Source organism: Chaetodon auriga, chromosome 7 (genome assembly GCF_051107435.1).
Source record: "Chaetodon auriga isolate fChaAug3 chromosome 7, fChaAug3.hap1, whole genome shotgun sequence".
In the NCBI taxonomy this organism is placed as follows: Eukaryota; Metazoa; Chordata; class Actinopteri; order Chaetodontiformes; family Chaetodontidae; genus Chaetodon; species Chaetodon auriga.
Window position 1 is genome coordinate 25,150,322 of NC_135080.1, and position 21,514 is coordinate 25,171,835.

At 41.0% G+C, this 21,514-nt stretch overlaps 1 protein-coding gene across 2 annotated transcripts in view; it reads left to right on the forward strand.

The window, feature by feature from the left end:
- The first annotated feature begins 244 nt into the window (after window positions 1–244).
- Window positions 245–21,514, forward strand: part of sgsm2 (small G protein signaling modulator 2) — an 80,119-nt gene continuing 58,849 nt past the window's right edge. The window contains exons 1-3 of one of the 2 annotated variants that reach the window (XM_076734724.1): window positions 245–285; window positions 395–652; window positions 14,137–14,212. In XM_076734724.1, coding sequence (XP_076590839.1) covers window positions 593–652; window positions 14,137–14,212 — 136 coding nt within the window. In that variant the 5' untranslated portion in view covers window positions 245–285; window positions 395–592. Of the gene's footprint in view, window positions 286–394; window positions 653–14,136; window positions 14,213–21,514 lie in introns of those variants that run through there. The other variant, XM_076734723.1, reaches the window with a different exon arrangement.

Below are 21,514 nucleotides of genomic sequence, written 5' to 3' on the forward strand. Positions count from 1 at the left end.
GCGTGCTGCTGCTGTTCTGAATGAAGTCACTAAATAAGCTGCGTTTTAATGAGCTCATCAAATGCATGACGTGTCCTCTCCTCTTAGCTATTCATTGAAGAGTGTCTGCTCCAAATATAACCCTGAGTGAATTATCCCAAGCAGCAAACAAGGACAAACCCCAGCCTCTCCAAACCATTTGCCAGCGTTTCACACCTTTCTCAAGAGAACAGCTCCCCTGCTGTCACTCCCGCCTGCCCAGGGGAGGAAGAGGAAGGGGCTAAAAATAAGTTGGAGGCTCCACAGGTTGGTGTGTTGGGTGGAGGGAGGCTGCAGGCTGGGGCGGGGCGGGGTGGATGCTGGGAGCCTCTGTCAGCTCTGATTTGTCCTTTTTTTTTCCTCCTCCATTGATCAGTGTAGTGGGGAAGGCGGACCCACTGACGTCGCCGTCAAGCTGCTCGGCTGCGTCAGAGTCCAGCTGAGAGAAGGAAGGAGGAAACAAGGAATAAAAAGGAAAGAGATCCTGAAAGGCCGGCAGAGCGGACAGACGGTGTCAGCGAGGCAGACCTGTGTCGTGCACACCGCGGACGGACGGACGGACGGACGGACAGACATGGAGGGCTCCACGGAGGAAGACTACAAAGAGAAATTATTATGGAACGTCAAGCGGGAGGTAGGCGCTGTTTGACGTCCCTCCGAGCTTCACATTTCCATCTCTGCTTTAATATTTCATGTCATTATTCTCTTGAAAATGTCGACAGGAGGTTTGGAGGTGTTGCGTTCATGTTCGGCTGTGATCACCTGCGTGTGGCGTCGGACTGAATTCTGTTCAGGTTCATAAGTTTAGCAAACTGAATAATTGGAGTGAGCAACACTGTTTGGATCATTAACATGTCTGTTTCCTTTGTCCAGACTTGAAACATGTTGTAGTTCCTTCAGGAAAAAACAAACCACAGGAATATTCCCACATTACTGTATGCACTTGGACCCTGCTATGTATTGCTGTAATACCTTTATAGTATCCAAACATTACAATGCAATAGTTTAAACTGACCATATCTCACCTAGAATGCATTTTTATATGTTATGCATGTTTGCTGTAATGTTTGTCTGATATCTAATTACATTTATTATAAAACTAGAGGAGATTGAAGCATCCATTAATAAGACAGACCTGCAGGCAGCAGTGCTTGGTTAAAGCCTTCGTCTTTTCAGCACAGGTTTGTGTAGCAGCAGCACTCACATCCACAGCTCAAGCAGTGCTACAGGCTTATTGTTCCTGGTGATGAATGTCTCACATCTCTCCGGCGAGGAATAAATCATTGCTCCTTCAACCTCTCTGCCCACTGCCACTGAAATCCGTATGCTGCCTTTACCGAAAGCCACAACCAGGAAGGTTTCCCCTCACTGAAATGCCAGTGTAAATCAACAGCAGCTGATTAGGAGACTGAATGTGGCAAGGTGTGGCTCGCTGACTATCTCTGTCTGAGGGAGTGTAAATGTTAGCATGTAGTTTCCATCATTATAATGGAGAGGAAAGGTCAAGCTAAAAATATCAAGACAGGAAGCAGATTCAGATCAGTGTTTGTGAGATACAAAGCATCACATTCTCCTAATGATACCTCGTTAGGTCTCACTCAGTGCTTTACTTTAAGCACAGAATTGACTTAATGTAATCAGGATTTCATGTTTGGTGGTAAATGATTTCATATGCATTCCAAGCTGATGTTAAAAGTGTCATCTGAAGGGGAGACAAAACAGACCAAAATGCATACAAAAGTGCACTCAAAGGTGATAAAATTGCAACTTCAGTCACTGCTACAGAGGTGGTTTCAGAAAGTGTAACTCACTGTGTTGTCTGTACTGTATGTCAGTGACACACCACTTGTTCTGCCTGTGTCCTCTGTTCCTTTAGGTCCATCCAATTCATTTGTGTTTTCTGTATGTTTCCCCTCTTGGCATTTTAAATTTTGCTGTTTCGGTAGCTTGAGAATTTTGCACAAAGTGAGCGTTAAACCATTTCTGTGGATTACAAATGCTGCACATTGGCAGACAGCCTATTTGCAGCAATTTAATTTTTATAGAGTCATGGTCAACCCCACAAAAGATGAGTCAGTGACAAGTACGGGTCAAGACCGAGTCCAAGTGGAGGTCGAGTCTGAGTCAAAGCAAAGATAAAAAAAACATTGATCAGTGCCTATTCAATATTTTTCATACTGTTGTTTTACCTAGTGGGAGTCAAAGCAACAGGAAACAACAAAATATGACTAAATGTTGCAATATTTGTTAAGTTAAAATACACATAAGAAAAGTCAGAATCAAAGCAATCATGGGAGCAGGACAAGTTCAAGTCCAAACACCCAGGATATCAAGACAAGTTTGAGTTAAACACTCGTGAAACTGAGACATGTCCAAGTCGAAACATCACAAAGCAGACACGTGTTGAGTCAAGACACTTGGGAGAGTGAGACAAGTTTGAGTCAAAATATCCAAATGACAGATACAAGTCTGACATTATATGACCAAGACTGGATTTGGGGATTACAGCACTTTGACTTGCAGGAACAGATCAGGGACCAGAAATATGTAATGTCTCAGAGCTGCGCAGGACTTGTCAGAAGTCCCGACATTTCTAAATGGGCATCTGACTGTGCAAAGGGATTATTATTCATTTCTGTCATATTCAGAAGTAATTCACAAAATCACAGTCCTGGCTGTGCAGATTCAGTCTGAATATCTAGGCTAAAGACTTTTCTGTCCTCCTCCAGCCATCCCACAGTCACCCACAGGTTTGGGTCTTAAATAATTGAATCATCTCAACGTCTGTAAGGCTGAAAATAGCTTCAGTTCTGAGGATGTCTGCAGGCAGCGGGGATCTGCGTCTCCTAAACACAGAGCATCGGGGAGACAAGGAGGAACATTGCATTTTTGGGTCACTGGGCCATTTGTAGCTGTGTGTTGATCCTCCGAGCTGCAACTTTAAACACAACTCCGGTCATGGTGCCTTGTATTCCGGTAGCATAAATTCTTAATGGTTCCTGGTTGTTAACATTTAAAGAAAACAACCTTGCGTGTCAGCAGGATGTTTTGTAAGGTCTGCACAGCTTCGTCTTTGACTTTTAGATGGTTAAAGCAGCGCAGAAATTCTTATTACGTTACTTGTAATGTGTATTAGAAGTTTTCTCTACTTCTATTGTTCCAAACCTTTAGATTTGTTCAAACCACCCAATATTGATCAGGCTGCTTGGAATCATAAAATATGGTGTGTATTTGTAACTTAGCAGGTATGGCCAGTTTTTGTCCAAGTAAATGTTGTGATGCCTTGCCATTTTTCTATTCAGGCCATCCGTGGGTGAGCTCAGCTTTTGGTTTTTGGAGATACTGAAATGTGACTGTTTTTTGTCCAGCAGGTAAACCCAGAACCAATGTAGCTAGTTGGGTTTTAGGCCAAGATCAGTTTCCCCTAGCATGAGGGAATTGCTGATGCTTCAGAACCATATTGATCTGTTGTTTTGCAAATGAAGCATGTTGTCCAAAAATGCAACATTTTGCCCACTTCAGATAGCAGACAGCTGCTGTAGTCTCTGTGTGTATCCAGTATAAAAATCAATGGTGTGATTGGCCACAGTTCATCCGTGAGATGTTAGTCAATGCCTTCTGGCATTTTAAAGCATCGCAAACTAGGCTGTGAGAGACTGGTTTGAACAAAGCCCACTAGCTCTTGGTTCAAAGCTCCCTGTCTCTTTAAGCAGCACTCGGCTATCTCAGTATTGCTTGGCAACTGAAAGCTTTAGCAGCTCCCAAAGAAGTTAAATTGCATCAGTTGGCGATTAATATCACAGCAGTGAGGCGGCCCTGTCAGGTGGTCTCTTGTACTGAAACAAAAAGTGCTTTTCTGTTTTCCCGTGCTACCGTCGGGATCCTTTTGTTTTTGTGATATGTGCAGAGGTGCTGCATGTGGAAGACGGTTAAAGCAACAATCCATGCAACGACCAAAGGTCTATATTATATAATATTTGTTAAAAAGCGCAAGAAGTGTAGCTTTTGTTCGGTTTATTTCCCCATGGAATAGTATGGTAGCTGGTTATACAATTACTCCAATAGACACATAAGAAGTCCAAAGTAAAATTATGTAGAGCACATTCTCTATCTAGTGGAAAAGTTCATACTTAATTATTGCACTTTTAAAGATATGGAAGTTGTCTGGGGCCTTAGTCAGTTTGAGTATATTCCGTTGCAGTCATTCCTCTTTTGTCCTATATTTTCTTTATTGTGGTTTAGTGAACAATGTGAATCCTGGTGCCTCAGTCATTTTGACTAAAATGCACTACAATTGAGTCGTCATTTGCAAGAGGTTCGTAAAAGAAAGCACCTCTTATTGTGCAGAAGTACTGTGTTTTTGTGAGGAGTATGGTTTGTCACATGCCCAAAGCTCTGTGGAAAATGTGACAATGACAGACGATTGAGAGAGTGCCGGGGCCACTGTGATCCTGGTGTCAGAGCTACAGAATGTAAAACTGACAGGACTGAACTGAAATGACAGGATGCAGTGATAAGCTCATATAGCACCTGACATTCACTATTCCAGTCATAACCCTGATTCAAAAAAAAAAAAAATGGGGCGCTGTGTAAATATAAATATGAAAAGAATGCAATCATCTGCGAACAAGCTGTGTTCACAGACAATGCAGTCATATCCTTTATACAGTCATGTGTAAACCTCTCCCCATCCTTGCTTGTGAGCGACGGAGCCTTTTCATACTCAATCATGATCCTATCACCTGTTACCATTGAACCTGTTTACCTGTGGAATGTTCCAAACAGGTCAGATCTTTCCCAGTCTTTTGTTGCTCCTGTCCAAACTTGCTTGAAACATGTTGCTGCATCAAATTCAGAGTAAGCAGATATTTACAAAAATCAATGAAGTTGATGAGGTCGAACATTAAATATATTGTCTTTGTACTGTACTCTTTTTGTCGTCATTTTGTGTCTGGGGTTCTCACCTCTGTGAGGAAGGGGTGGCCTTATACATGTCTGTGCACAGGGGCCCAGAGGCCCAGTGACTGTTCATGTTCTCCACAAGGGCATATGTGGTGCTGCACGTGGTTGCACACTTGAAAGAAAAGTTCACACTCTGCCGTCTTTCACACCATGGCACAGCGAGTCAATTACTGTGTAAAGTGGGCATCATTTGTTTCTGGAAAGTTACAGAAATTGTCAAATAACTTAAGACCGTACAAGAAGCAATTTGTTCCAAGCATACTGCCAGATAATTGTTTTTGAGGCTAAGGAATGGATCAGTAGATGAATTGTGTTAATCATGCATATTTAATTCTCTTCCACCCATAGTCTTTGCCTTTGAGTTTTTATCAAAAATATGTAGCCTCATTATTTGAGGAGTTTAAATTTAAAGAGTTTTTCAGACTCCTAAGACAACCATTTTGCAGTTGGTCTGAGAAATAGAAGGTAGACTTGAAGCTCAGTAAATCTATTCTGCTCCTGTCAACACCCATACTCTGACCAAGGTGTTGAAAGCTGCTGCCATAGGCTTCCATTTTTCTAATACCATTTCTTTTGTTTACTACAGTGAGCAGCCTTAGTTGCTATATTGCAGCTCGCAGCTAAACAACATTACTTTGCCTCCTCCCTGAAGAAATATTCTATCATTATGCAGCAGACTGTTGGCTAACTTCTCCCTCAGACTGACACCTCCTCCAGGACAGAATCCTTTCTTTCTTTCTTTCAGTCTTATTTTATGACTGCTGCTCCAAGAGCCAGCTCTCTAAACTGTATTGATATCCACTGATATTTTGTACTCTGAGGTTAAATGTTAATTTCCGCCCCATTTTGTTGACGGGAAAAGTGGAGAAATTGATTTGACACAAGATATGGCAATTTTAAGAAGAGAAAATGATTGCGGGTTTTCAGTACCTGTAAATGTGAGGACTTACGTTTTTAGAGACATTGATTCCACTGACTCGTCTTTCAGAGTCTGCTGTCACCACAGCACCTCTGCAGCCCTCCTCCTCATCCGCCAAACCCTACGAGGACATGAATAATTACCTCATTAATGGCTGTCTTTGTTGTGGCCTAACAGTAACTGATTAGGATGGAACCGTATTATATTGCAGCTTCTCAGACTAGAGAGAAGGGAAGGCACCAACAGCACACAGAGACAGGAACAAAGTATCCTGAAGAAAATACATGATGATGATTTAACAATACATATTTTTACCTTAACTGTGTCTGAGATGAGCGGATATACTGTACCTAACAGCTGAAACTCTAAGTCGATTAATCGATCGACAGAAAGTTAATGAGCAACTAATTTGACTGTCAATTTAATTTAAAATTAATCAAAAATATATAGAAAACATATTTCCAGCTTCTCTTGTGTGAGAATTGGCTGCTTCTCTTTGAATATCTTTGGACTTTGGACCATCAGTTGTAATATCTGAAGATGTCACCTTTTTGAATTTCAGAACTTGTTGGGGATTTTTTACTACTTTCTAATATTTTCTATGTCAAACAGTTAATTAATCGAAGAAATAATCAGATTGATTATGGGCAGTAATCGCTGCTTGCAGCCCTACTTGTAATCCTACAGGTAAAATCATTTTGCATCCAGTGGCCTGTGTTTTAGAAATCAGGATGAACGCACACTCATGGTACAGCCACACAGGCGGCTAAAGGACAGTACAGACTGTCCTTGACTGAAATTTCCCTGCACTTGTAAGCTTTGTTTCTCCTGTTAGGGCTGGAAGAATTCTAGCTTTGGCATAAGCCTTTTTCACAGAAGACATTTTGACATGTCACAGTAGGAAAACCTTGTAATTGATGAAAATAATGATTGCTGAAATCCGTTTAGCTGCTTCAGTTCCACGGTCCATTGAAGCCATCATTAGTGTTGTGAGTTACTCCTTTGCTTTTCCTACTATGACAGGTCAAAATGTCTGCTGTGAAAAATGCCCACAGTGTTCTTATCGTTACATAAAGTCCTGTGGTGTCACAGATGCCTCGTCTACATGAACACAGGTATTTTTTTAAAAAGGATTTTTCCTCCTTTATTCTCAAAAAAAAAAAAATCCTGTCCAATCAAAAAATCCCCATCCATATGAATACTCAAAAATACACTGAAGCGCTGTGAAGGGCATGCCAAACCAACAGGCAGCAGTCTAACCCTAATGCCAATGCCATTTTGGCTAATCAGAAGCCTGAAAAAAGATAATACCAGTGGGCTACCTTGGCGGCAGGTCCTGTGTTGTGGGAGTGTTGGATTATGTAGCAGTGACCTTTGTAGTGCATTCTGACGCCTGTGTTGTTCAGTGTAGTGGCGGACTAACTCTACATTTATGTTTAAACATGTAAAATGTCCTGTTAGCAAGGTTAACATCAGCACTATTTTGGCCACATCTGCCGGTACACAAAATCACCTCATGTAAACAGAGGAGACGACAACGCACACTGTGACATTAAACAAAGGAGATAACGGCACACGCTCTGATTTCCCTGTCTAAACGTCACCATCAGTTTCTGAATATCTTTGCCCTGAAAGGTCCGTTCTCACACCCTCAAGAGTGTGTATGGACAAGGCCAAATCACATAGAAAAAGCTGCATTTTAAAAAATATTAGACATTTTGGACTAGGTAATAATCCCCATTACAGCTCTGCCCACCTTCAACCTAAACAGAGGTCTAATCAACAATAACACCCATGTGGCTGTGCACCTAAACCAAAGAGACTACTTTGAGCTTACTGTGATAAAATCAGTCACCTCGGGCAAGTGGGCCAATTTTCTGCAGTGATTGTAATCTCCCATAAGCCTTATTTGTGAGTGCTGGCCTAGACAAACAACAAATGGTCTGAACTGGTGAACAGTCTGTTGCACGTTTCCTGTACTCGCCATATTTGCTGCTGTTTCTTTTCCAGAGAGATTGCACCTTATTAGCATCAGGAAAACTGTCCTCTTTGTGGTTCACACTGCTGATGTCCTTTTGTTTGCCTCAGTCATGAACGTGAGATGAAGGGAAAAGCAAATTTGTCCTTATGCAACTGAAGGTTGGCTAATGAGCTCTTCCCTCTGTTCCTCCCAGAAACCATTAGCTTCGGGATTCTCAGAAGTGTTTCAAAGTTAGTCAGCTCCACTCAGCCATTTGACATATGGGAACTATATCTTGTTATTTTTGTGTCATCGCTGGAACTAGATGCTTGGTTTTCTGCAGGATAAATTGTTAATGGAAGTCCTTTAGTAAAAGTAAACAAATTGAAGTGTGTGTGTGTGTGTGTGTGTGTGTGTGTGTGTGTGTGTGTGTCTGCCACCATGTTGTTTTGCCCTGCCTGAATTATATATTTAGCAATCCTCCAGGGCTCAAATATTCCTATCCAGCTGAATTAAATCTCAGAGGCAGCAGCCGAAGAGGCAAATAAAAAAAATTCTCTTCAAAATGTTAAAAAAAAAACAAAAAAAGAATAAAAAAAAAAACAACTTTCTTCTTCTTATTATTATTCAGTCATCATGGTAGCATTTGTCTTGGAAAGCTTAGCTGGAAAACTAACTAGCATTGTCATGGTCTTGCGTTGGTAGCATGAGGATGTAAAGTCAGCTTAAGTAACTATCTGTGGATGATTCAGACCGACTGTAGATTGAAAGTTTTATAAAGATTGAAAGTTTCTTTATATTACTTTAACATTTGCGTACCATTGCTGAGATAAATGGTACAGTCACTACAGATAAAAGGGGTGATTCTGGTATGTTATTGTAAGGGTCTAATAACATCCCTTACAGAGGTAGAGATGACTTTAGCGTTTAACTCATTAGTTTGCATCTGGACTAACCTTTCAAAAACCAAAGTCACACAACACAAACTAACCGATCGAGGCAGCAATAGACGAGCAACTCTCCTCTTCTGCAAGGTAAAATGACTGTTTTGGCGAGGTGGCTGGGGCACAGGAGAATTTCCGATCCTGCTTTTGAATTCAATGACTGAATGTGAAAGCTCGTTTCAATCTATCTTCAATATAGAATCTAAACTGTGACACCCCAAGTCATCTAGACCCCAAAATATGTAAAAATAGGACCTGGGTTTAAAAATATCATAAATAAGTAAGTAGAGCTTCATTTATATAGCACTTTTTAAAACACACAGTTCCAAAATGCCTTACATGCATGAAAAGATAAAAATGGTTGGAGCGGGGGGGATGGATAAAAGGCTGAGATTAGAGGATCGGAGCGGTGGAGAAGTGGAATATGGAATGAGGAGATGAGAAATCTAACTCGGGGCCTTATAAGCAATCAACATGATCTTGTATATTCAGAATTTTACAGGAAGCTAGTGGAAGGAAGAAAGAACGGGTGTAATGTAGGACCCTCGGCTAGTTCTAGTTAGCAGCCGGGCAGCCGCATTCTGAACAAACTGTTAACAGTCTAGAGCAGTTTGATGAAGACACATGTTGAGGGAATTATAATTATCAAGGTGGGAGAAAATGAAAGTGTTCTGAATCAGTAGTTCAAGATCTGTTGATTTTGAGCCATTGTATCTTTTAATATACTTATTCAAGCACTGAGGAGCATACCACACTCCAATCCCACTCTAATTCCTGACAACCAGCACGAATTAAACTGCTTCATTCCCAAACACAATCAATTCAATTTCACAGTCACTCACACCCATGTGAAGGTATCGACCGCCTGACCCACGGCAGGTAAATATATGGATCTATTTGACGTCTTTGTGGAGGATGTGGCCAGTCAGAGGCCGTGTATGAGAGCATTAAAAGCAGTAGTTCTCCAGAGAGTTCACTCCGACCTGTGGCTAATGTGTGCTAATGATAGAATGTGTGCGTCCAGCAGATGTTTACTGTGGGATTGGGACCTATTCATGTATAAGTGTACATCTTCCATTAATTAAACCTTTGTAGTTCTTCAGGGCTAGGTCTCCTGCCATATTGATCTTAAAGGTGGAGTAAGTGATTCTGGAGAAAGATAGTTGATATTTGCAGTCAACATCCAAACAAATAGAGCACTCCCTTCAGTACTCTGTCAAAAGTTAGAACCCCCAAATATATGGATGGGCATTGCCAGTAACAACATTAAAAACTGGGCTCACTGACCAAAAGAGAAATATGGTGGAATCGAGGGTGTCTGCTGCCACAGGTTGAGTTAGCCTCAATAAGTAATATTACACATGTAAAGACATGTAATTCCACAGGAAACAACGCGAGGTCTGTCAGAGCAAGTAAAATATTTTATAGAGGCAGGGGTTGGTATGCAATTGGTTTCCCCATTGCTGATTGGCTTGAATAGTGTGTGTATCTCTTTTTTGTTTTTTGGTTTTCGGCACACACAGAACAGACAGCTACTGGACCGTGAGGAGAGATTTGCTGAATTTGATAAAAAGTCTACTGGATTAGAATTGCTGACTGCACCTTTAAGTTCAACCAGCAAAAGTAAAACCAATTAAGAATGAAGCATTTAACATTGCTTGTTGTGTGTTAGTGTCACGGTGAGGGCTACAGGGTTTGGAGTGACGTCATATGTTTATGATGGACTCACAGAGACACATGCTCTAACCTTGTTTTTCCTCAGCAAAGCTTTTTTTTCAAAGTGCAAAGGTCCTTCTTGGTGTGTGTATCTGGTATGTTAAAACAGGAATGGTAAAAAGCCAGTTTGACCAGATCTGTGGGCTAATGGCACTCTTCCAACTGGACAATAAATCCAACAAGCTGACATACTTTCCTTTTTCAAGCAGTTTTATGAAGTAGAGAAAATGAATAAAGAAATAAGTAAACTGTCATTTTCATTATCCTGGATCTGTGAACATGAATGCTGTCTTTGATTTGTGTCCTAAATACATTTGCATCGAGAGAAATAATATAGATTTACATCTGAAAGACAAAGTGACCTTCTAATCTCATACAAACTTGAAGTGGTGCATGGAGTGCTTTTGCTGTCTTGACTACTGCACCCATTTCACAGTTACAGACCATATGACTGCCCTTATCACTGCTGCCATCATTCATTCCCGAGCTGATCTATTTTGTTTTTATCATAATGAATTGTCAGTAGTGTGAGCCTAACTGTATTACTGATATGAAAATCAGTTTGCAGTTGACAGGCTGTGGACAGAGACTTTTTCCAGTTGTGTAACATCACGTGAATAATAAAAATAACATTGATCATCAGAGCAGAATGGCAAGCCACTTCAATTCATTTACCTTTATAATAGCCCATTCTATTAAGGTAACTCCCCTCTTCTGTAGGCAGGTCAGAGGTCACGGTCAGATATAGTAAAACAGCACCCATGGAAATGTCTGCATCCCATCTCTTACCAGCAGTCAATGTTGGTTTCTTTTAACCTTTACCATCATCATTCCCTAACCTTAACCAACTAGTTTTCCTCAAATAAGAACTGGCTGTCAAATTAATGCTCAGTCTCAAATAATGGCCAGAGGCATGGTTGACACAAACAAATGCAAGCTGGGTGTCTGATAGAGGCAGGGGGAAAAATACAAGGATGGTTAAACTGCCATATTATGTGTATGCCAACTAAAGATAATGCATATCTCCATCATTTTGATTTGATAAAATTCAGCAGTATAATAATGCTATTTTCAACGCCTCATTGTTCTGGATGACTCACCTAATAGATTATTGTCTGATTACAGTCATGGCAGGTGTATGTATGTGTGTTAATGTGTCTGCTAAACTGTATTTTGCAGAAATGTACAAGTGAATTGAACAATACCTAGTCCAAGGTATCAAGACTGTCAGTTTGGAAGAAAGAGCACTAATATCAGGTCAATACTTGGTATCAGCAGATAGGTGACATACTGTATTGAAATAATGATTAGGAGAAAAAAGTTGGATTGTTGTATCCCTAATATTGACCGTTCACACAAACCAGGTAGACAGCAGTGTTCAAAATGGTCATCTGTTTGTCATTACTATTGCTAGTGCTTTTGCCGGCTGTACAAATTGGGTGATTTAGCCCACCCCTCACCACAAACTTTAATTAGCAGTCTTGATGAAGGCTGAACCTCCTCCTAGCAATGAGGATGATTAAGCTCCATCATCCCTGTGCCACAATCATGACAGCTCTCTTACCTCCCACACTTCTGTATTACAGAAAAAAGTTTGAATCAAGTATTACTGTAGTTGGACCTTTATTATCACACAACCAAGCAATTAAATTCACCCTGTTTGTCAATTAGACCCAAACAAGGCAGAGGTGTCAGACAGGTCCCGATTAATTACTGCCAACAATTAATTCTACGGAGAGAGCAAACTTAGACAAGCGAACACCAGACTGACTCAGTGTTGTTGAACTCACTCAGGCTCTCCTCCCCAGAGACACAATAGATAGCAGCAGAAAGACAGAAAGACTCATTTGAATGTTTCCGGGATGCCGTGATATTAATTGGAAGTCAGTGGTGCGGATGTTTGGGTGAGATTGTCAGAGTTGTTATTAGTAGCTGTCACAATGTTAAGAGGAGACATTTCTGTAACACACTACGGCAAAAAGGTTTCCATACTCATAACTAAGTACAAACAGTTGGTAGCATTGTCACCTATGACTAATGACAGTGGTAACACAGGCCTTTTGAATTAAATATAACCACATTTTTGGGTGATATATTCATATTTCTTCTGATAAAGGCTAAGCATAAGAAAAACAGGACTAAACAGTCCCTTTGAACACAGGAATACTGCGTTGTAACCAAATGCATTTGGTATTGTCATTGTAGTTGTAACAGATACTGTGATGACGATGACAGTGTTTGAGTTAGAAATCAGTGCAGGCTGAGTGTCCGGTGTGTGTGCATGAGAGTTGTGGAATGAACGGGAGACCAAAACACCAGTGATGTAAAGTTTCAAGTTCAAAGTGAAAACCCCAACAAAAGAATCCACCAACGGTAATGTGAGCTCCACGTACTTTGTCCCCAGCGGAAATAAGATTCCAAACCCAAGCAGTTTCTGATCACTACAGGCCTGTTAAGAGGAGGGAGGAGTCAGCAGCCAATGGCGGTATAAAACAGAACAGTCGATAAAATAATCACAGCAACTACAAGAGGTCCTTGATCATACAGTCATAACTGTGCAAAAAACTGATTGGTCCAGTTGTGTTTGAGACTACCTGCAGGCAAAAATCACATGCAGATAATCTGAAAAACAAGGTGTCAAACTATTCTTTGTGGTTAGCTTCCAGTTTTTCACCTGAAAGGTAGTGTGCCTTGATAAAATTTGATTGATACCAAGGCCATTATTGATTCTTCTTATTTTTCCAGTTCTTTATCGATTTCCTTACTGATTCTTGATCATTATTCTATATGGAAAACAGTAGGCCTACACAGATTTTCATCATCACCACTACTGTTTTATGTTTGAATCTGAACACATTGTAAAGACAGAAAACATGCATGCAAATGACTCAGGTGTGCAAAAGCCCCACTGTCTAATTGCTGCTAGCTGGAGCAACAGTCTACAGAGCACAGCTGTACAGCATTCGTTTCATTTTGAGGTTTTCTAATATAATTATAACATTGGATAGTTATCCTCTGTAACAGATGTGCTGCTCAGCTAGGAAGCAGTGGGACTTGAGCGTAGAGTGTCACATACATGGCATTCCTGGAATTTAAGGACATGTTGTGTAGAAAGATAAAAGGACTTGATAAGCTTGGTGGCGTACTATTCCAGTGGATCAGATAATTTGTAACCAGTTCTCAACTGGAACCGGTTCTTGATTCCCAACACTGCTTCAACATTTTATGTCTATCTTTGGTTCAAAGTGCTAATTACTGTGGTGTTTCTGCACTGCACATCCCAGAAGTTGCTTCTCAATTAAACAGTGTGGGCAACACTGTGATGTCTCCTTGGATTGTCTGTCAGTGCAGTCTGAGAGTTTCTTGAGATCAGCCCAAGAGCAGTGCAAAAATGACATTTGTTGTATGAAACAATGCAGATTACTGTGGTGATCATGGAGAGCTGTGTTTTATGATTCCTGTGATGATGTACTTTATCTTCCTTTCATCCCGATGCAGATTACATTGACTGTGATCATGGTGATTACTACTGCAATAACCACTAAATAAAATAAAGATGATGACAGTGATTCTGGACACAGTAACAAAGGCTGGCTCTTGTGTGCTTTTGTGTGCAGGTGAAGCAGATTATGGAGGAAGCAGTGACTAAGAAGTTTGTCCACGAAGACAGCAGCCACATCATTGCTCTGTGCAGTAAGTACGCTCTTGTCTTTTTCTCTGGACACACACACACACACACACACACACACACACACACACACACACACACACACACACGCATTGTCTCCTCCTCTTCCCCTCTGTCTTGCGCACACACACTTGTTGAAGCCCTCAGCAGGTGACTGGGTGCTGCTTCTCCGTCAAGGACACGGCTTGACGTCACTGCGCCTCTGACTATGCTGCTGCATCAATGGAAAGTTAATAATCACAGTGGAGCTAATGGAAACCAATTTCAGAGACAGGCTGTACAAAACCCAGGCTTTCTAAGCCCCAGACACTGTGTGTGTGTGTGTGTGTGTGTGTGTGTGTGTGTGTGTGTGTGTGTGTGTGTATTACTCATGTTGTGGGGACATGAATCTGTTTACACAGTCACATTGTGGACACTCAACTTCCTTATGGGGACAAAATGCAGGTCCCCATAATGTAATCATTCAGTGTTAGGGCGCAGACTTGGGTTAGGGCAAGGTTAGGTAGGTAAATCTCCAGGAAATGAATGTAAGTCTATGTAATGTCCCCAAAAATGCTGACAACCTAACGTGTGAGTGTGTGTGTGTGTGTGTGTGTGTGTGACTGTGTGAATTGTGTGTATTGTGTGTGTGTGTGTGTGTGTGTGTGTGTGTGTGTGTGTGTGTGTGCGTGACTGCGTGTGTGTGTGACTGCGTGTCTGTTTCTCTCTATCTCTCTCTCTCTCTCTCTCTCTCTTTCTCTTTCTGTGTGTGTGTGTGTGTGTGTGACTGCGTGACTGCGTGTCTGTTTCTCTCTCTCTCTCTCTCTCTCTCTCTCTCTCGCTCGCTCTCTTTCTCTCTGTGCCTGTGTGTGTGTGTGTGTGTGTGTGTGTGTGTGTGTGTGTGTGTGTGTGTGTGTGTGTGTGTGTGTGTGTGTGTGTGTTAGCCACAGATAGAGGGGCTGCCCCTCCTGACCGGATGGTTGAGCTTGCAGTAGAGTGTGAGTCACAGCTTCCACGCTGGTCAGAAAGCTGACTGTAGCCTCAGATCAGCCAACTGAGCGATTACACAGTAGAAGCTTCTTGTCTGTTTCATGGGGTTAACACACACAATGCATGAAAACACCAAGAAACTAGAGGTATCTGAAATGAATACTTTTTCTTTTTTTTAAAGAATGTGAATTATATTTGGAGGATGTTTATTTCTTTATGACGTGTGGCCAAGCGACAACTGTGCCAGCGTTTTCCATTTAATAATAATAAACAGGAAACACAGCTTTCACACATGCTGATTGCATTATGTAAATATCTGGTGCATGAGTCCTATGTGGCATTCAAAAATAAGATGCAATATTGAGTCACAAAAATAGCTTTTATGATATTTTGATTCTAGTGGTCTACAAATATTCCTTTATGTACGATACATCTCACTTATGCCCTGCGTAAATTAAAAAATAATACATTTGGCAGTCATCCAGGATTCATTGGTCCACAGCTACTCTGAGGTTTGGTTTGGTTTGGTTTTTTGTCCTAGACAGAAAAAGATAAATAACCACCATTGCAATGAACCCTATATAATGGGGCCATGATCAATTGATAATAGAAAAAAGTATCATCATTTCTAGTGCGAAACAAATGATGACTCATCACCATAAATGATGTTACTGAAATGATATATATTATTATAACGGTAATAGTGTAAAAGCACATGTGTGTTGTTGAGCTTTTAGTCACCTTGGCACTATTGATTTCCTCTTTTTCATCCTCTTATTCTTGTTATTATTAGTGTGCATTAAGCCCTATTTACACAGGATTAGTACTGACTGGGGACTAGCAGTGGTTTTGCAGAGAGCACTGGAAATGAGCCTTCTACACATACAGAGACAGAAGACTATTCATATCGCCCATCCATTTTTTGTATCACTGTAAATGTTAAAGTAGGGTCACTCCAAGCTGGATCAATATCATCTTCAAGGGCCTATTGTGTCTTCTAATCCAGTATTGATTTTAAAGCTGTTGATGATATATGGTATGGTATGGTGTGGTGTGGTATGTTACAGCTTTGTGTAATATGGTATGGTAAAATATGGCACAATAATAGGGTTTTTTCTTGGGCCAGGGTTGGTCTACTTTAAGCCTGCCATGCCGAGCAAAGACATGACAGCAGTCTCTCTTTGGTCTAAAGCATGTTTTCATTCATGCATTCCTATTTGTACTTTCACATCGTCAGCCTTACTGTGTTACTGTGTTTCCTTCTGCGGCTCTTTCACATCAAACTGCTTTTATTGTGAAAAGGTTATAGAAAATGCAATATGTTTGCCACTGGATCTTTATTAGTGGTGCTATTCTTCAGTAAAAATGGGTCTAAACAATCTGTTACGGACATGTTCAGTGCTATTGGGTTAGTGGATCAGCTTGAAGTGCTGAAAGGAGGGAGATGTTAGATGAAGAGCTGCGAGCGGCAGGCTGTTACTGTGGATCAGCACACCTTTAACATGTCATCAGCTTAAACATCTTTACCACGTGGGTTGATTTCTTGCCGCTGGTCACAGCATGGCTTGGCATAACTAAACCCCCCACCGTGGAAAAACCCAGTGAGATATTTTAAGGTGTGGTTAGGTACAGTTTTGTCCAGAAGGGTATGGTTTGGTATTGTACAGTACGGGGAGGTAGTTATTGTTGTACCTCATATATTTATTTGTATTGAGCGTATTCTCTGTACTGTTCTCACTCCTGTATGATTCAGAATTTCCTCTTTTAGATAATAAAGTTAAAGGTTTCCTGGTGAAACTAATGTTACTGAACTGGACTGAGCTGTCGCAGCCTTTCATTATGATTTGCATGTAAATACATTTAAGGGCTGTCCACACCAAGAACAATATCTGTAACAACAACTAGAAATATATGGTTTTAAAAATCAGTCTTACTATGTCAACCCCAACATTTATCGTTGGGATGGCTTTCAGAGCAATTTGAATCAATCAAGCCAGTCAAAAACCATCTGACTTCACAGAGCATCACGCTCAACATGGCATTTTTGGTCAGTTACACTCTCCCCTGTTTGATGAAATAGTCTTTATAAAGACGCACGCAAAAAGAAGGGCATCTGGGCTGCAATCAGGCTCGCCCTCCAAATCCGTGGTTAAGTGTTTTCTTATTATTATTAACAGAGATGAAGAGATTTGGCTATCGTGGTATACAACTCCTTAAATGCTAATACAATGTAATATGAGGCTGCAAATCATCTAAACGATGCATAAAAAACGTCATTTTACCTGTGACATACCTCTGATGATCACCAGGATACCCTCAAATGAATGCTGACTCATACGAAAGTATGCATTTGTCATTGAGTGTTAGATTCTCATAACTCCACTGACCTTGAAGAATTTCATGAACCCATATCCTTCCGGTTTTCTTTGTGTTTCTCTCTGCAACATATAGCAGTAATGGGCTATTAATATCCATTTTCCCTCAGCTACAGACACAGTGTGTGCATGGTGCCGCTGTTTACAGAACATCATTGTTATCGTTGTTTTTACACTTATCGTTGTCATTTTTGGTGTGCACAGCCCTTTAGATGTGCTTCTAGACCTGATGTGTAAAATGGAGACAGTTGTAGAAGTAGTTGCATTTGTGGAAAGGTTATGAATTCATTTTCTGAGACTTTCATCTTGCTAAGCTCATGACCTTACATAGTTTGATCCACGTCATCAATCAGTTTAATTGCCCTGTTTGAAAGTATTTCAGCGTGCAGAGGTTGGAGTGTAAATTGGTTATTAGCGACATGACGTCCCCACACAATTCTAATCCGGGCTCATCCCTTCTGACTTCCACTTCAGCATCGAGATATTCTAGCACTTACTGCACAGGTGAAAACTGAACTGGAACTAGTTCATTTTCCCAAGATATGCTGAAATTCAAATGTGCATGTACAGACAGGGCCATGTAAATTGAATTGACCCCTGTGGGCCACTGTGATACAATGCAATAAAAGAGTGACTGCTGTGAGAGCAGAGTTCATTATCCATCAGCATCAGTAGATCAAACATCTATCACCGGAACAGACAGAACTACACCCATCCCCGTCCAAGTGGTGGAAAAGTGCTCTGGTAATGGCTGACCTGGGAACAGGGCACTGTGGAAATTGAAGTGTCAGTCTTAATTTTAATGATAGCTGTTGGATATGACACCCAGAGGTGAGCTGTCTTACCCTCCACAATGCTGTTGTTGAGCCGAGGCTGTATAACCCCATATATACAGCACATCATTTCAACAGTTTGGCTTTGTCTCTGTCTGTTTGTCGTTTTGTTAACATGTGAGACTGAAAACAAAACTTGATTGATCCCTATGGAAGCAGGTGTGTGATTGGGGAATGTAGCAAGTTAGCAAGAGGTAGATGGTAGATGTAGAGGAGGGCAGAAAGAGAGAGGGTTATTTAGTCGGAAAGATGGTTTTTGACAGCTGTATCATGACTTTCCTTTAGACTTTGATATAGATTTCTGACTGTGTATTTATGAAGCCAAATTTCTGATGCTTCGATCTCTTTTCTGGAACATAATGGCGAATCTTTCCACTCCAACATTGCATTTCACCGCTCAGATTAATAACTGACAATCAGACGTACAATGTGATCAGTCGATCACCTGCTAAGCTGAATCAGATAGTTCCTGAGGCGTTTCATATCGTTATTAATGTGTGTACCTTTTTAAAGAATCTCCTCACGCCTTAAATGTGTGGACTTTGCTGTGTGAGCACCACTGCTTATTACCTGCAGATGAATACGCTTATTATCCTATTCCATAAATATGTAGTAATTTCTTCTGACATGTATTTCAGATAAGGCCAGGCACCCCCACTATAAAACTGTGCAAGAAGTCATGAGCTTGGTAAACAAATAAGACTGTGTGGAGGTGAGTGGGAGCCTCAATCTCACACCAGTGGTCATACTGTTGGTGCTCATATATGTTAAGAATCACAAGTGCATTTCCAATAAACTCAGCAGCATATAAAGACCTGTAAAAGCCTGTTAATGTCCTTTTATAACGTGCACATATATCAGCTGTCTGCATGAAACCAAGGTAGACATATTCTTACAACTACGTTTACTCTCGAGAAAAGCAGACACATTCTGTATCTGCGATTTAGGAGCAGATAGAAAATCATCCTGTGTAACGTTCATATGTGAACTCTGCAGCAACAACACTCTCGCCAAAGTTGGCATGACATCGATGCCAGCCATGAGGAAATCAGCCACATTAAAACTACATTCATCTGGGGACAGGATTGTTGTGAATGATCTCCAGCTGCCGTGGATACGGATACTGATAACAAACTCTAGCCTATTCATACCACAAGGGCCATACATTTGTCCAAGGGCCAGAATTTTCCAAGCAGACGTTGTGAGATTATTTAGGCCTAATTTGCCTATTATAATTTAAGATTTTCACTTTCTTACAAAATAAATGTTATCTTTTTGAGTCTATATCAGTGTGAACAGACTCCTAAAAAAATCCATAATGATCACTAGAAAATGCTCTCAGACCTCCATCATGGAGGCAGTCAGTGCTCAATACAAACCCACAGTTTAACTACCAGTGAATGAGTCCTTATCTCAACAAAACCCAGGAAGCAAACAGAAATGCTTGGTATGGGACTCAGTACAGTTGGCCTACAAAAATAAACCCAAGTGAAGCCTCAGTGACTTGGAGAATAATCTGATTCTGTAGGGAACTGCTGTACTGAGTCCACAGAACTATGAATTATGGACTTTTTGGCTCATTGCCAGAGGTTGGCAAGCTAATCAGTGATCACTGTTAAGATGCAGTGGGCCTCTTCTGCTGGTTAAATATGCACATTTTCTGAATTCCATAATATATTGGGACAGATATGGCCAATGGGCCTCCAGTTAATAACCACTGAGTTGTGGGTTGGGTCCGGACTGACTTGCAGGGGCCGTAGGCAGACCAAGGACGGGTCTGAGTAAGAGAAAATCAATCCGTATAGCCAAAAATCTTTACAAACGCAAGAAGAGAAAAGTGAGAGAAATGTTTTCCAGCCTGCACACACAGAAATGTTAGGAATATCTCATGAACCCTCTGCTCAGTGCTTCCTCAATGATGGAGATCCTCGAAGGCTCCGGGGATTTAACTTGAAATACACAGAACACTCTTGCTTAAAGTCATTGGATAGTTTGATGATATCTGAGAATGTGGTTATCCCAATATGTGAAATGGCAGGGTAAAAGAAATCCCTTTAATAGAATAAGAGAACTGTAACAGTGAGTGGCTCCCTAGGAAGCCATTTTAATTCTCAGAGCAGGTTATCCCCAGGGGAACATGGTACAGATCAGCATGATTGAACATTGTCCATGTAATGAATTCTTGTCTGAAAAATCATTTTTGGGAGGCACTTGGTGTTGTAGATATTTCTTTGCATTCCTGGCATGCCTCCTCTGTCCTGTGTTGTCTAAAGGCGGTACCCTGTGGTCTCTCTGGGGCTGTGGTGCTGGTCTTGTTCCATGGGCCAGGAGTTCAGGAGAGCAGTTATTAGTGTCTGAGGGCATCAGAATCAGCTGACATTCTCAGATATTAACACAAAACATGAACACATCTTTACACACAGTGCCTGTTCAAAATGTCAACTTTAACTCCATTTCTACAAATAAATGGCCACATACAGATTTTTTTTTTTCTGGCAAAAACAAATCCATCTTTATCACAGGTCTCACTCTGAGTCACTCTGAAGCTGTTTTCTAATTATAGCAATTGAAGTGGACATGTCAGTTTTCCCTCTGATGTTTGTATTAGGTCGCTTTCATGAGACAAATAGCAGTGAGTCATCGTACAAATTCTGCTGCATGCACACATGACCCCCTCAAGGAAATTACAACGCGGCCCTCTCTAACCTTTACTGTGTGCTTTGCTCACGTGTGCAAATTGAGCTGTGTGCGAATGTGTGTATGTGAGCATCAAAAAGAGAGAGAGAGAGAGCGAGTGAGTGAGAGCGCTATGTGTCATCATGCTCTGCTTCTGGTCAATCGCTTGCAAATGGGAAATCCACTTGATATGTATTCGTCATCTGGAAAATCATTTCATGCTGACATACAAGATGGACAGACTCCATTTTGTGGTTAAATTTAGAAGGTCAACAAATCACTGTGTCAGCTCAGGACAGTGGCACTACATTGACAACATTGCAGAGAATTCTAAGTGTGACATCTCTGCAGGGCAGACTATGTAATGATGTCACTATATCGAAAGTGCCTGAGACATGTTTGTGCTATTTCTGTGTTTCAGGAAACACATAAACATTTCACAAACCCAACAACA